Source organism: Dryobates pubescens, chromosome 2 (assembly GCF_014839835.1).
Source record: "Dryobates pubescens isolate bDryPub1 chromosome 2, bDryPub1.pri, whole genome shotgun sequence".
NCBI classification, from domain to species: domain Eukaryota; kingdom Metazoa; phylum Chordata; class Aves; order Piciformes; family Picidae; genus Dryobates; species Dryobates pubescens.
In genome coordinates, this window is record NC_071613.1 from 15,195,878 (window position 1) to 15,212,102 (window position 16,225).

Here is a 16,225-nt window from a genome sequence, read left to right on the forward strand (position 1 = left end):
TGTAGTGCTGGGGCAGGAGGCGCCACCGGCACCGCGCCGCCGCCATCGGCCTCTGCCGGCGCTGCCGCACCGCGCCGGGCCGGGGGGCCGGGGCAGGGCAGGGAAGGGCGGGCTGTAAAGGCCGTGCCCCCAAGGGGAGCCCGAGCCCAACACCCCCGAAGGGGCCCCGTGGGGCTGTGGTGCCGCGGCGGGGGAGGGCGGGGAGGGCGGGCGCCTGCCGTGCCAGGCGGGCGGGGCGGTGCCGGACTACAAATCCCAGGGACGGGCGGGCGCGGCCGTAGGACTGGGGCTACTGGGTCGCCTTCCCGCCGCCAGGTACGGGGCTGAGGGAGGCTGAGAGGCGCCGGCTGGCAGCGCGGGCTGTCCACGCCGTTGCTGCCGGGGAGCTGTCGGCGTGCGGCTGGTGGTGGCGGGGTGGTGGGGGGTTAGCCGCTGGGCTAGCCGCGGCGGGCGGGCTGCAGCGGGCGGGCTGCAGCTACCGCCGAGCCTCTCTGTGAGGGCTGCCCGCCGAGCCCGGGGCTGCCGCTCTCCCCGGGGTTAGCCTCCGTCCCCGGGGCTGGCAGGGACCCTCGGGCGGTGGTTGGAGGTGCAGGGCGGCCCTGAGGGGGCCCGCGAGCGTTGGCGGCAGTCGGCCCTAGGCTCGCTCCGCTGCCCCTCAGGGGCTGGCGGGTCCCTGCCGTGGAGGCTGCCCTCCTGCTCCTCGCCTCGGCGTTAACCGCCGCCGGGCCTTCTCTCCCGGTGCCCGCGGGCTTGTGCCAGGTCAGCCCGATCGCCTTGCTGGGCTCGGTGCTCCGCGCCGGCCGCGGACAGCGGGGCGGAGGGAGGAGGGATGGCGGGGAGCAGCCCGGCGGGGCACGCTGCCTTGTGGCGGCGGCAGGTGCAGGGGAAGGAGACGGCGCGGCCGTGCCCCAAGCAAATAACGCCACGTTCGTGGTCCCCTCCTGAGGCTCTTCCCTCCCACGGGGCTGCCCTTGGCGTGGCAGAAGTAATCCTGACAGTAGCCAGAGGCCCAGAGAAATTCCTGGCGGGGGAGAACGAGCCAAGGAATATCTCTGTAGGGGGTTGGAAGGCGAGATGAGGAAGGGAAGAAGCCACCTCGGAAGGTGCAGAATCGTAGTTGGAGCTTCGGGCTAAAGCAAGGCGGTGGTGGGCAAAGTGTTTGGGCAAAAATAAGGTAGTGGTGGTTGCTGCTGTCTGCAAGGAGGAACGCTGGAATCCATTGCTCCCTGAGGTCTGTGGTTTCTGTGTCTAAAACAAGCTTCCAGATCGGTTTTCGGTTAACGAGTTCAGGAGGGGCTGTTCTAGCACCGTCCAGTTTAGCGCTGCTGGAATCACATTGTGAGCGTCCAAGCTGGCTGAATGTGCAAGCTTGCAATTTCACACTGCCATAGCATAAATAGTCGAAGCATCACCAGGATAAATGTCAAGCACGAGGGAAGAAAGGGGGTGGTTCTCACCCTATCTCGAACAGTAAGTTGGATGTGCTTGAAATAAAACAGTCTATATGGGCTGCTGCGAGCTAGCTGGACTATTTTAAGCATCACTAAACCTTGTGGCTGGCATCTTTGGGGAGATGGGATTGAAGCAGCCACGCGTTAGGGTTTGCTCTCTGGAGCCACGTTGCAGGAGCAGCAGGCTTCTCTGCTTGGGGTGGTGCTTTGAAGAGCAAGCCCTTGAAAATCCAGGCTGCTTTCTAATGAGTTTCTCTCCCTTGCTGTGGGAATTGACTGCAGCAAGGGAAATCTGAGCAGCTTTCAGCAATGGCTCAAGGTTTTTTTCCTTTCTCTAGGTGTAAAGGAATAAGGCAGCCCCATGAATTCTCTGCACAAAGAAGTATATCTAAGGATCTGTATTTTATCTCTGAGACTACATCACCTCTTTGGTCAGGCATTGGAGCAGGCTGCCCAGGGAGGTGGTGGGAGTCGCTGTGCCTAGAGGTGTTCAAGAAATGTGGACATGGCTCTTCGAGACATGGTTTAATGGCCATGGTGGTTTTGTTTTGATGGTTGGACTCTATCTTGGAGCTCTTTTCCAGCTGAGAGAATTCTGTAACTGATTCTGGCTGGCTGGTGTACTTGTAGGTGGCCAGCAGCTTTCTAGCTCAGATGAATTGTTTTCATAGTCAGTTGTAGGGATGGAAAATAGAAAGTCTAAAGCAAATAGAGCAAACAGCTGAGACATCCAACTGAAACCTGTGATGTGGCCGTGACACTTTGGGACATGGCTTAATGGCCATGGGGATCTTGGGCTGATAGTTGGACTCTGGCATCTCAGAGGGTTTTCTACAACTGGAACAATTCTGTGTTTCTATAATATTTGTTTCATTGGTTTTTTTCCCCTCCATCCAAGCCACTTTGCTCAAGACACCACCAGAGTTCTGAAACTGCGAGCCCAGAGAGTGGTGGTGAATGGTGCCACAGCCAGCTGGCAGCCAGGCACTAGTGGTGTGCCCCAGGGATCAGTGCTGGGCCCCATGCTCTTTAACATCTTTATTGATGATCTGGATGAGGGCATTGAGTCCATCATCAGCAGATTTGTGGGTGACACCAAGCTGGGGGCAGGAGTTGATCTGCTGGAGGGTAGAGAGGCTCTGCAGAGGGACCTCGACAGGCTGGACAGGTGGGCAGAGTCCATGGGATTGAACACATCCGAGTGCTGGGTTCTGCACATTGGCCACAGCAACCCCATGCAGTGCTACAGGCTGGGGTCAGAGTGGCTGGAGAGCAGCCAGGCAGAGAGGGACCTGGGGGTACTGGTTGATGGTAGGCTGAACATGAGCCTGCAGTGTGCCCAGGCAGCCAAGAGGGCCAATGGCATCCTGGCCTGCATCAGGAACAGTGTGGCCAGCAGGAGCAGGGAGGTCATTCTGCCCCTGTACACTGCACTGGTTAGGCCACCCCTTGAGTACTGTGTCCAGTTCTGGGCCCCTCAGTTTAGGAAGGAGATTGACTTGCTGGAAGGTGTCCAGAGAAGGGCAGTGAGGCTGGGGAGGAGTCTGAAGCACAGCCCTGTGAGGAGAGACTGAGGGAGCTGGGGTTGCTTAGCCTGGAGAAGAAGAGGCTCAGGGGAGACCTTATTGCTGTCTACAACTCCCTGAAGGGAGGTTGTAGCCAGGTGGGGGTTGGTCTCTTCTCCCAGGCAACCAGCACCAGAACAAGAGGACACAGTCTCAAGCTGTGTCAGGGGAGGTTTAGGCTGGAGGTTAGGAAGAAGTTCTACACAGAGAGAGTGATTGCCCATTGGAATGTTCTGCCCAGGGAGGTGGTGGAGTCACCATCACTGGAGGTGTTCAGGAGGAGACTTGATAGGGTGCTTGGCTGCATGGTTTAGTTGATTAGGTGGTGTTGGATGATAGGTTGGACGTGATGATCTTGAAGGTCTCTTCCAACCTGGTCTATTCTATTCTAAGTGCTAGTGAGAAATTCAGTGGTTGTTTTTTTTTCTGGTGATCTCAGATGGTTCTATGGATGGTGCTGGTAGACTTTTGTTAGGTCTAAGCTGGGACAGGTGAGATGAAGGTTGTTTCAGGGCTGCAAAGATGATTAGGGGACTGGAACAGCTCTCTTATGAGGAAAGACTCAGAGAATTGGGTCTTTATAGTCTGGAAAAGAGAAGACTGAGAGGGGATCTCCTCAGTGCTTAGAAATACTGAAAGGCTGGATGTCAGGGGGATGGGACCAGGCTTTTTTCAGTGGGTACAGTCACAGGACACAAACTTGCACAGAAGTTTCATCTAGATGTGAGGAGAACCTCTTTAATTCAAGGGTGGCAGGGCACTGGAACAGGCTGCCCAGAGAGGTGGTGGAGTCTCCATCTCTGGAGACGTTCCAAACCCGCCCGGATGTGTTCCTGTGTGACCCTCTCTGGGTGAAGCTGCCTTGGCAGGGGGGGTTGGACTCGATGATCTCCAGAGGTCCCTTCCAACCCCTCCCATTCTGTGATTCAGGTGTAATGTGCATCCTTCACAGCACAACCAGCTATTTGAGTGTTGTCTGGAGGTGCTGTGTTGGAAGAGCACAGAGCCAACTGCAAATCTGGTGGCTCTCCTGCTCAACAGTGAAGTGCCCTGGGTGAGTTGCTGTGCTCTTTGCTGGATCTCAGTGCTGATGAAGAGGAAGGGAGGTGTTGAAGGACATCCATAGCCATTTCTCTGCTAACAGGATTGTGGGGTTACACCTGTGGTCAGGTGTGATGCCTGACAGCAGCAGCAGAGCCAGTCTGCGGTCATCTGATGGCTGAGTGAGTACCTGGGCCTGTGCAGTCAGCGAAGGGCTTCAGGCATTTCTGTGGGGCCCACAGCAGGTCATTTGGAGCACCTTTTAATTTTAGCCTCCCTGTGCTGAGTGGCAGAGGAACAACTCATTGCTGTGCTTGCTTAGCTTCCATCATCACCAGCACTGACTGCTTCAACTGGGGTTGGGATGATGACCTCACTTTTTAACAAACTTTCTTGTTCCTGTCAGCTAATGACAGGACCTGCCAGGGCTTCAACCCAAAGTTCTGTGTTCCTCTGCTTGGCTGTGACTCTGGTGGATGGTGTCAGACTCGGGCAATGAGATGTTGTGAAGAGGGTTGCTGCCTTTGTGAGTGTAAAGTGAAGTTAAAAGATCCATTAGACTGGATATTAAGGAGAAATTCTTTACACTGAGGGTGGTGAGACACTGGAACAGGTTGTCCAGGGAGGTTGTGGATGGCCCCTCCCTGGAGGGGTTGAAGGCCAGGTTGGATGAGGCCATGAGCAACTTGGTCTGGTGGAAGGTGTCCCTGCCCATGGCAGGGGGGTTGGAACTAGATGGTCATTAGGGTCCCATCCAAATCATTCCATGATTCTTGCTTAGCTTGTGGAGGGGGTGAAGTGAGGTGCCAACACGTGTGCCAGAAAAGCAAGCACAGGGACAGAAAATAGCTCTTGGGACAGAAAATAGCTCTTAAAAATATATTTCACTCATATTTGTAGATAGTGCAAAAAGAGAAGTTGCAAGAGGAAAGTGGCTTTGGGACAGGAGATTGCTTTAGTGGAAGGGGTTTTCTTAAAAGGCAAGAGAGGGAGACAGGTTGGAGCTGAATGCAAAAAGCATGGAGAGGAGCAGAGGGCTCCTCAGGAGGCAGGGCTGTGGGACTGTGCAGGGCGGAGAGAGAGGTAGATCTGTGCATGGCTGAAAATGAAAGCAAGCCCTCAGTGAAGGCAGGAAAGGTTTGTGAGAGGTTTGGGATGTGGTGTGGCCAGCAGTGGGAGAGAAATCTGGCTGTATGTTTTCACTGCAGTGTGGAGAAGAGCACTCCTTTTTAGAAAACCCTGGCAGCTTGCTTCATCCTGTGTCCCCCTTTGCCTGGTAGGGTATGATCCTGTGAGGATTGCTTCACAGTTCCCAGTGTTTTCTTTTCCCAAAGCCAGGCAGTGGTTCTGCATGCCCAGGGAGGTGGTGGAGTCACCATCCCTGGAGGTGTTCAAGAAAAGTGTGGGTATGGCACCTGGGGACGTGATTTAATGGCCACAGTGGTCTGAGGTTGATGGTTGGACTCGGGGATCTTAGAGGCCTTTTCCAACCCAAACAATTCTGTGACTCTATGCCCTGGCTCTGATGAGTGGCAGCAAGAGGCTGTGCTGTATGTTTGCTCTGCAGGGGCAACTCCACCCTGAGTCAAGGCCATGTGCAGCTAGCTTCAAGCCCTCACCGCCAGCCCGGGGCTGTTGTACAGCTGCCTGCCTCCTGGGAAGGGTTGATCTCTGGCAAACCCCTCCCCAGAAACTGTCGTTGTAGGAAGCGACATCAACATCATCCTTTCCTGCAGTGTAACCAGCTGGGCCTTCAGCCACTGCCTCTCCCTTGACCAGATGAACTTAGGAAGTGTCTGCCTTCAGTCTGGGCTGCTTAGCCTGCAGAGGAGAAGACTGAGAGGAGATCTTACTGATGTTTACACATGTCTGAAGGGTGGCTGTCAAGAAGAAGGGGCCAGGTTCTTTTCAATGGTGTTTTGTGATAGGACCAAGGAGCAGTGCATGCAAAGTGGAACACAGAAAGTTCCACCTCAGAATGAGGAAAAACTTTACTGTAAAGGTGACAGAATCCTGGACCAGGCTGCTCAGAGAGGTTGTGGAGTCTCCTCCTCTGGAGACTTTCATGACCTGTCTGGAGACATTCCTGTGTGACCTGCCCTAGGTGATCCTGCTTTGGCAGGGGGGTTGGGCTTGATCTCTAGTGGTCCCTCCCAACCCCTACCATTCTGTGATTCTGAGATTTCTTCTGTTCCTGTAGCTAATCTTAATTGTGGAGCTGTTCAGGTAGCATAGTTCAGGCTGTTCAGTGTGCACTGGCAGCCCAGAAAGCCAAACAGATTCTGGGCTGCATCAAGAGAAGTGTGGCCAGCAGGGCAAGGGAGGGGATTCTGCCCCTCTGCTCCACTCTGCTGAGACCACACCTGGAGTACTGCATCCAGTTCTGGAGTCCCTATTACAGATAGGATCTGGAGGTGCTGGAAGGTGTCCAGAGAAGGGCCATGAGGATGAGCAGAGGGCTGGAGCTCCTCTCCTGTAAGGACAGACTGAGGGAGCTGGGGCTGTTCAGTCTGGAGAAGAGAAGGCTCTGAGTAGACCTAATTGTGGCCTTCCAGTATCTGAAAGGGGACCTACAAGAAAGCTGGGGAGGGACTTTTGAGGGTGTCAGGGAGTGATAGGACTAGGAAGAATGGAGCAAAACTAGAAATGGGTAGATTCAGATTGGATGTGAGGAAGAAGTTCTTCCCCATGAGGGTGGTGAGACACTGGCACAGGTTGCCCAGGGAGGTGGTGGAAGCCTCATCCCTGGAGGTGTTTGCAGCCAGGCTGGAGGTGGCTGTGAGCAACCTGCTGTAGTGTGAGGTGTCCCTGCCCATGGCAGGGGATTGGAACTGGATGATCCTTGAGGTCCTTTCCAACCCTGGCAATTCTGTGATTGGTAGCTGGCTGCTGTTGGAGTGAAAGGACCAGGCTGATGTGCTCCTCTACCTCAGGAAGAACCAAGTGGAGAACTTGGAAAGAAGATTCATCCACTTAATCTGGGCTCAGCCTGAGGTATGCAGAAAATACTGATGGTAAAGGCCAGTTAAGGCCTTCAAGGTGTCTCTTACACCAGGAAGCAATCTTGAGGCAAGTGGTTAGATCTTTCAGTGAAAACTCATGACTGAGGCAGGAAACAGATTTAGACACAATTCAAAATAGCTTGGCAGAAGGTGACTTGGGTGGTCTCCATGGAAACTCCTCTGTGCTGTATCTTTGCAGAGGTCTTACACAAGAGCTGCTGCCTGCCTTAAAAAAACACAGTGTTTTAGAAACCAAACCCCAAACCTGCTTGATCTGAATTTGTGGTGGTCCCAGCCACAGTGAAGCATGGCCTGTAGGAGAAGGAGGCTGCTTCTGGGTCCTTCTGGAGCAGCTTTGCTGGAGAAGAGTGTGGAAGGCACATTGAGGGAGGTTCTCCTCCCCTTCTCTTCTGCCCTGGTGGGACCACATCTGGAATATTGTGTCCAGTTCTGGGCTCCCCAGTTCAAGAAGGGCAGGGACTTGCTGGAAAGAGTATGGAAAAGGGTTACAAAGATGCTGAGGGGACTAAAACATCTCTCCTATGAGGAAAGACAGAGAATTTGGTCTTTTCAGACTGAGGAGGGAGCTCATCAATGCTTGGAAACACTGGAAGGGTGGGTGTCAGGAGGATGGGACCAGTCTGTTCTCAGTGATGCCCAGGGACAGGGCACAAACTTGAACAGAAGAAGTTCCATCTAAACAGGAGGAGGAATTTCTTTAATTCAGGGGTGACAGAGCACTGGAGCAGGCTGCCCAGGGAGGTGGTGGAGTCTCCATCTCTGGAGACATTCCAAACCTGCCTGGATGTGTTCCTGTGGGGCCTTCTTGAAGTGAAGCTGCCTTGGCAGAGGGTTTGGATTTGCTCTCCAGAGCTCTCTTCCTTCTCCTACCACTCTGTGAGAAGAGCTTCATGTGACTCTGGGGGCTGCTGACTGCAGTGAGGGTTATGTTGATTGCTGCAAGGAGAGGCTTTGCAGGAAGGACTGCATGGTCTGTGCTCATGTGATACAGGTTGAACTGCAGCATGCACATGTCCTGTTGCTGTGGCTGCCAGGTACAGAGCATGCTCTGGCTGCCAGGCACTATTTTGCTTGTATGCTTGTAAAAGAAATTACTTTCAAAGGAATTTACTCAATTTATTCTTTTTTTCCTGAGATGAATAGTTCTGGAAGGAGGTGACTGGCTTCTGGGTGCCTCTCATGGAATCAGAGAATTGTTTCAGTTGGAAAAGACCACCAAGATCATGGAGTCCAACCTAAGGCCACCATACCTGTTAAACCATGGCCCGGAGCGCCATGCCCACAGGTTTCTTGAGCACCTCCAGGGATGGTGACTCCACCACCTCCCTGGGCAGCCTGTTCCAATGCCTGACCACTCTTGCAACCTAAACCTCCCCTGGCACAGTTTCAGTCCAGTTTGAACTGTCTGTAGTATGCATGGCTGGAGCTGGGGGCATCTCTGTTGGGTCACATCTCTGACTCTTTCCCCAGGTGGGGATAAGATGAGAGTGTGGAGGTGGTCCAGATACTGTGGTGGTCAGGCTGCTGCTGCTACATGCCTGGCTGTGAGCAGTGGTTCTGCTTGATTGAAGGGATGGAGGGAGATCCCTTGAAGCAGAGCAGCTGCCTCTTCTTGCTGTTCTCCATCTACTCTGGAAACTTGAAACAGAAGTTTAAAGGAACTTTAAAACCTGCTGGGAGTGCTGGTGGACAAGTTCACTATGAGTCAGCAGTGTGGCCTAGTGGCCTAGAAGGCTGATGGTATTCTGGCCAGCAGGTCAAAGGATACTCTCCACCCCCTCTGCTCTGCTCTGATGAGGCCACAGATGCAGTACTGGGTTCAGCTGTGGGCTCCTCTGTTCAGGAGCTTGGGAACTACTGGGGAGAGGTCCAACAAAAGGCCACAAAGGTGCTGAGGGGGCTGGAGATCTCTCTTGTGAGAAGAGGCTGACAGACCTGGGGCTGTTTAGTCTGGAAAAAAGCAGACTTGAGAGGGAATCTTATCTCTCTTTATCAACATCTAAATAGCAAGGGTCAAGAGGATGGGGCTGGGCCCTTTGCAGTGGAGCACAGCAATAAGACAAGAGGCAATGGCCACAAACTAGGTTGTAGGAGGTTCCACCTAAACAGGAGGAAAAACTTAGTTACTTTGAGGATACTGGAGCACTGGAACAGGCTGCCCAGAGAGGTGGTGGGGTCCCCTGCTCTGGAGATTTTCAAACCCCACCTGCAACCTGATCTAGGGGAACCTGTTCTAGCCAGGGGGGTTGGAGTCAGCGATGCCCAGGGGTCCCTTCCTACCCCTCTCCTTCTGTGACTTGGTGAAACTCTGCCTTTTCTCTTTGGAAAGTAGTGAGAGAAAATGTGTAGGAATTTTGGTCCTTGTTCTGAGGCCTCTGCAGATTTCTTTGAGTTCTGCAAATGCTACAACTGAGTGTGGGGTGGGAGTGCACTGACTGCATCTTCCAAGAAGCTGTAACCAAGCAATTGAAAAAGAGAGCTTTCTGTAGGCTCTCTGAAACATCTCTTTTCATGGCTGTTTATCAGCTGAGGGAAATGTGTTATTCTACACAGACTCATAGGATGGTTTGGGTTGGAAAGGACCTTAAAGATCATCTTGTTCCCCACCATAAGCAGGGACACCTTCCACTAGACCAGGCTCCTCAAGGCTCTGTCCAGCCTGGCCTTGAACATCTCTGTGGAGAGGGCATCCACAGCCTCCCTGGGCAACCTGTTTCAGTGTCTCATCACCCTCAGTGGAAAGGATTTCTTCCTAACATCCACTCTAAATCTCCCCTCTTCCAGCCTAAGCAGGATTGTGTTCTGGATCCTCAGATCCAAAAATCAGCTGCAGTAACTTCTTTGAGAGCTGATCTAAGCCATCTGTTCGAAGTGGAGGCACATCAATTTAGCTGAGCTATGGTGTTACACCACTTTCATAGTTAGACCTTATTCTGATGATGAGTTCAGAGCTTTCTCCCCAGGCTGGGAGGTTTCTGTTCTCTTGTTTTTCTGTGACCCTGGTGCTCAAATCAACAACTCCAAATGCTGGTGTTGAGTCTACCCCTGTGCAGAGGAGTTGATTGGTTTATGTGAGCCTGGTTCTTTGGGTTTCCTTGCTGGGTATCTTTAAAATACTTTCACAGATTCAACCCCCCTGCAGTCAGCAGGGACACCTCCAACTAGATCAGGCTGCCCAGCACCACATCAAGTCTGATCTTGAATGTCTCCAAAGACAGGGACTCAAGCACAGTGCTGGGCAGCCTGTTCCAGTGTTCCACCGCTCTCATTGTGAAGAGCTTCCTCCTAATGTCCAGCCTTAATCTACCCTGCTCCAGAGTAAACCATTGCCCCATGTCCTATCACTTCAAGCCCTCCTAAAACAGTCCCTCCCCAGCTTTCTGTGGTAGTATAATCCTTCTCCTACAGCTTTCCTATAGGCCTCCTTCAGGTACTGGAAGGAAGGTCTCCCCAGAGCCTTCTCTTTTCCAGGTGGAACAGTCCCAATTCTCTCAGCCTGTCTTCATAGGAGAGGTGCTCCAGGCCTCTGGTCATCCTTGAGGCCTCGCTGTGCACCCACTTCAGCAGGGTCTCTCTTTGTGGTGGAGGCCCCATAACTCTGCTCTTTCTGATGATGGCTCTCTTCCCTCTGGCTCTGTTATTTCCACCTTCTCACTTGGCTCTCTGTTCTCATTCGTGCAGACAAATTGTTCTGGCATGAAGCTGATGTGTACATGACCAGGTTCATGGCTGGGCACGCAGCACTCGGCTGCCTTCACCGGAGGTGCTTAGCTCGGGCTGCCAGTACAGACACCTTGAGGGCTCTTGGAGAGCTTCTCTGCTCACTCTTCCAAGCTCAGGTCACTCTACCTACCTGTGGTAGTTTTAGGCTGTGCCTTGCAAATTTCCCACAGATCTTGAGCAGGGGGTGATAGAATGTAAAGGAATTAGCACTGGAGGCTGAAAGGAAAATGTTGATGAGTTCTAACTAATCCCATTGGACAGCCTACCAACAAAGTTGGTTTGTGTAAACTAACTTTCTCACTTTTTGGCTGCCTCACACTGGCAGATACTAACTTCTGGCTTTGACCTTGAATGTGTTCTTGGTGTGGTTAAGTAACAGCAGCTCTCTGCTCTTTCTCTTGCCCTGGGTACAGGGGGTAGGGAAGGGAGTGGGGAAGCTATTAGCAGCCCCCTGGTTTGGTCCAGGGGGGTTCTTGTGTTGTTTATAAATTGTGTATGTCTGTAAACATTGTACATTTTGTACATGCTCACAGAATTGTCAGGGCTGGAAGGGACCTCAAGGAGCATCCAGTTCCACCCCCCCTGCTGTGAGCAGGGACACTTCACACTAGATCAGGTTGCTCAGAGCCACATCCAGCCTGCCCTTAAACACCTCCAGGGATGAGGCTTCCACCACCTCCCTGAGCAACCTGTGCCAGTCTCTCACCACCCTCATGGGGAAGAACTTCTTCCTCACATCCAATCTGAATCTACCCACTTCTAGGGTTTTTTTTTCCATTCCCCCCAGTCCTATCACTCCCTGACACCCTCAAAAGTCCCTCCCCAGCTTTCTTGTAGGTCCCCTTCAGATACTAGAAGGCCACAGGAAGGTCTCTTTGGTGCCTTCTCCAGGCTGAACAGCCCCAACCTCCTCAGTCTGTCCTCACAGGAGAGCAGCTCCATCCCTCTGCTCATCCTCGTGGCCCTTCTCTGGACACCTTCCAGCACCTCCAGATCCTTCCTGTAATAGAGGCTGCAGAACTGGAGGCAGTTCATTGTGTTCCATTTCTAGATGGTATCATTGCCTGTGCCTGCAGCTTCATCTGCTTCCCGACCCAGCTGGTCTGGCAATTTTATGCTGGGGATAGGAGCGGGGGGAATAATTTTCAGCCCACCACACTACCTCCTGTCTCCTCTCCGAGGGCAGAGTGAAACTGTGCCCGCAGCTGGGCTGGCAGATAGAACAGAATAAACCAGGTTGGAAGAGACCTTCAAGATCATTGTGTCCAACCTATCATCCAACACCACCTAATCAACTAAACCATGCAACCAAGCATCCTGTCAAGCCTTGCCCTGAACACCCCCAGTGACAGCGACCCCACCACCTCCCTGGGCAGCCCACTCCAGTGGGCAATCACGCTCTCTGTGTAGAACTTCCTCCTAACCTCCAGCCTAAACCTCCCCTGATGCAGCCTGAGACTGTGTCCTCTTGTTCTGGTACTGGTTGCCTGGGAGAAGAGACCAATCTCTGCCTCACTACAACCTCCCTTCAGGTAGTTGTAGAGAGCAATAAGGTCACCCCTGAGTCTCCTCCTCTGCAGGCTAAGCAACCCCAGCTCCCTCAGTCTCTCCTCATAGGGCTTGTGCTCCAAGCCCCTCACCAACCTTGTTGCCCTTCTCTGGACACGCTCCATCAAGTCAACCTTCCTAAACTGAGGGGCCCAGAGCTGGACACAGTACTCGAGGTGCGGCCTAACCAGTGCAGTGTACAGGGGCAGAATGACCTCCCTGCTCCTGCTGGCCACACTGTTCCTGATGCAGGCCAGGATGCCACTGGCCCTCCTGGCTGCCTGGGCACACTGCAGGCTCATGTTCAGCCTACCATCAACCAGCACCCCCAGGTCCCTTTCCTCCTGACTGCTCTCCAGCCCCTCTGAGCCCTCTGATGAGCGAGGGCTGCGGCAGCGTGAGCTCGACCTGCCGCTCAGAGGGGAGAGGAGGCAGGCCTGCAGGAGGGACGGTGCTGTTGTAGGCTGTGTCTGCGTTGCAGAGCCAGGCGGCGTGGCGGTGGCGCTGGAAGCACGCGGCTGTGGCGCTGGGGGTGCTAAGGCTGTCTGGCGTTGCAGGGAGGAATGCTGCGGTGGGCAGTGCACTTGGAAGGAGGGCCACGGAGGGTGAACCACGCGGCCGTGGCCGTCGGGCACAAGGTCTATTCCTTCGGCGGGTATTGTTCTGGGGAAGACTATGAGACCCTGCGCCAGATCGACGTCCACGTGTTTAACGCAGGTAAGTGGCTCCCTGCAGGGCACAGAGGTGTGGTTTGCTGGCCTGGGGTATTCCTGGCCTTAAGGTGTTAGGCTGCTGGCCTTGGGGATTCGCTTCCTACGAGGAAGGGACCTCTGTAACCTCCTGGCCACCTTTTGATTGCCCAAAGGACGACTTCTCGCAGGATCAGGATCGCAGGATGCTCTGAGCAGCCTGATCTGGTGTGAGGTCTCCCTGCCCATAGCAGGGGGGTTGGAGCTAGGTGATCCTTGAGGTGCCTTCCAGCCCTGACAATTCTGTGATTGTATGTTAGGGGTTGGAAGGGACCTCTGGAGGTCTTGGAGTCCCAACTCCTCTGTAAACAGAAGTGTCCAGAGGATTCTGACAGTCTGAGCAGGGTGGACTCCTCCAAGTTCATCTTGCAATAAAGGTAAATCTGTCTCTCAGGATCACAGGATGTTAGGGGTTGGAAGGGACCTCCAAAGGTCATCAAGCCCAGCCCCCCTGCCAGGAACACATCCAGATGGGTCTGGGAAGTCTCCAGAGAAGGAGACTCCACAACCTCTCTGGGCAGCCTCAGTGCTCTGTGAGCCTCACAGTGAAGAAGTTCCTCCTCATGTTGAGGTGGAACCTCCTGTGCTGGAGGTTATATCCATTGCCCCTTGTCCCATCCCAGGGTGCAGCTGAGCAGAGCCTGATCCCTCCCTCCTGACCCCCATCCCTCAGGTATTTATAAACATTGATTAGATCCCCTCTGTCTTCTCCTCTCCAGACTAAGCAGCCCCAGGGCTCTCAGCCTCTCCTCACAGGGCAGTGCTCCGGTCCCTTCATCATCCTTGTAGCCCTCTGGTGAACTCTCTCAAGTAGATCCCTGTCCCTCTTAAACTGGGGAGCCCAAACCTGGACACAATATTCTGGGCCTTGTGGCCACCTTCCCCTGAGCAGCCCCTGTATCTTCAGCTTCAGGGGCAGGGCACAGAGGATCTGTAGTTCTGCAGTCTGCTAGGAAAAGGACTCCCTAGAAGTAACCACACAGCCAGTGGCTTGTAATGTCCTTGTTCTCTGGGAGCATTAGCTCAGCTAGGTTCAAAGAGGTGATGCTTATCTGACTCAGGGTACTGCCTGCAGCTTGCAGCATAACCATGCTCAGCTGCCCCTAGCAAGGAATCCTAGGATCACAGACTTGTTTTGTTTGGAAAAGACCTCTAAGATCATTGAGTCCAACTGTCAACCTAAGGCCATCATGGCCACTAAACCATGTCCCCAAGTGCCATGGCCACAGGTTTCTTGAATACCTCCAGGGGCAGAGACTCCACCACCTCCCTGGGCAGCCTGTGCCAATGCCTGACCACTCTTGCAGGAAACAAGTTTCTTATAATATCCAATCTGAACCTTCCCTGGCACAGCTTCAGGCCATTTTATCTCATTCTATCACCTGATACTAGGGAGAAGAGACTGAGCCCCATCTGCCTCCAACCTCCTTTCAGGGAGTTGTAGAAGAGGTGGGATGGAGAGCCAGTGCACTTAACTAAGTGTCCAAGTGTAGACTGCTGAGGTGTTGCCCTTGGGGGACAAGCTGGTAACTGCTGCCAGCATGGTGGAGATCAGTTAGGAGCATGTGGCTAGGATGGAGGCCTTCTCATTTTGGCAGCAGCTATTGTGAAGATTGACAACATGGTTTAGAACAGCATCTGGAGCTAGAGCCATTTGTGTAGGGTAGGCAGGAACTGTCTGGAGGCTGAGCTGGAGCCATGGCTGTGCTGGGAGATGCTGTACTTCTTGATTCAGTGCTCTCTGAAGAGAGCTGGTCCGTGAAGTGGACCACAGAGCTGGTTCCATGAAGCATTTCCCTGTCATCAGGCAGGTGGTGGAAGAGCTGCACAGGTGCTTGGATGGGTCCAGCTGAACAGGGACAGGAGCAGAGAAGAAATGACCAGTTTGGCAGACTGGACAGCAGCAAACCATGGCATGTAGATAAAACCAATTTGTCTGCACTGAATTCACTCCTCTAAATCTGACTGTGGAGGAGGCTGAATCGTGCAGCTGTGGCTATAGGCTGCCAAGGTGACCTGCTCACAGTGCAGAGGGGAGCGTGGCTCAGGATCTTGTGAGCAGAGACATTCATCTCTACCCAGAGGGACTGGGCTCTGCTATTCAAGAGAGTTGAACATTGTAGCTTGTAAAACGTGCAGCAGAGCCCTGTTTTTTCAGTGGAGGCATAATTACTGTGCCCCAAGGAATGCTCTTGTGTTGTCTTTCCTTCTCGCCACTCCCAAATGCTGAAGTGTCCTGGTGCTGCAGCCACCACGTGGGAGGTGACACTGGCTTCCCAAGCCTCTTAGCATTGCCAGGTTCCAGTGCTAAAGCCACAAGACTGGATTTTGAATGATCTCTTTCAGCCTGCCAAAGAGGAAGACTGGCTCATATAGGGAAAAAAACCATCTAGTTTGACTTGAGCATTGGTTGTTCTTCCTCAGCAGCCTTCCTGCCCCTGTGGTTGACTTTAGCATTGGCTCTGCTTCCTCAGCAGCCTTCCTGCCCCTGTGGTTGACTTTAGCATTGGCTCTGCTTCCTCAGCAGCCTTCCTGCCCCTGTGGCAGATGCTCATCTTGGAAGATTCCTGACTCCTTCTATTTCAGGATTGCTGCAGACTGTTTTCTTCTTTGTGGTATCTTTGTGTTGAAAACAAAACTGGAGCCTGTGTGTGTTGTAGAGGGAAGATGTTTGGGTGCTCTTATGCAATGGCCATGTCATAGCCACTGTGACTCTTGCACTGTCATTAAACCCTGTAATAGCTGTTGACTGCTCTGGCTACTGCTGAACGTGACTTGCAGGCTGCCAGGAAGGAAAACAAGATGCTCCTGTAACACAGAGTTAGGAGGGAGAACTCATGTAGGGATGGGAGTAAAGGAGCAGCCAGCTCATGTAAAGCTTAAAAAACCAAAACAAAGGCAAATGAAAAAGCAGTTAAACCCTGTTTCTACAAAGCTGCTGCATTGCTTTAGTTAAATTGCACTACTGCAAGTTCAAATGATGCCTTCAGATGTGTTCCCTTGTATGTTGCTGCCCCTTGGGAATCAGCTCCTAAGGCAAGCAGTGGATTCCCCTACACTGGTAGGTTTAAGGCTCAGCTTGACAGGGTGCTGGGCCAGCTCATTTCAGCTATCACCTGGAAAGG

At 53.2% G+C, this 16,225-nt stretch overlaps 1 protein-coding gene across 2 annotated transcripts in view; it reads left to right on the forward strand.

Moving 5' to 3' along the window:
* Positions 1 to 256: 256 nt before the first annotated feature.
* Positions 257 to 16,225, forward strand: part of KLHDC3 (kelch domain containing 3) — a 36,895-nt gene continuing 20,926 nt past the window's right edge. The window contains exons 1-2 of one of the 2 annotated variants that reach the window (XM_054170751.1): positions 257 to 315; positions 12,909 to 13,068. In XM_054170751.1, coding sequence (XP_054026726.1) covers positions 12,915 to 13,068 — 154 coding nt within the window. In that variant the 5' untranslated portion in view covers positions 257 to 315; positions 12,909 to 12,914. The remainder of the gene's footprint in view (positions 316 to 12,908; positions 13,069 to 16,225) is intronic. The other variant, XM_054170757.1, reaches the window with a different exon arrangement.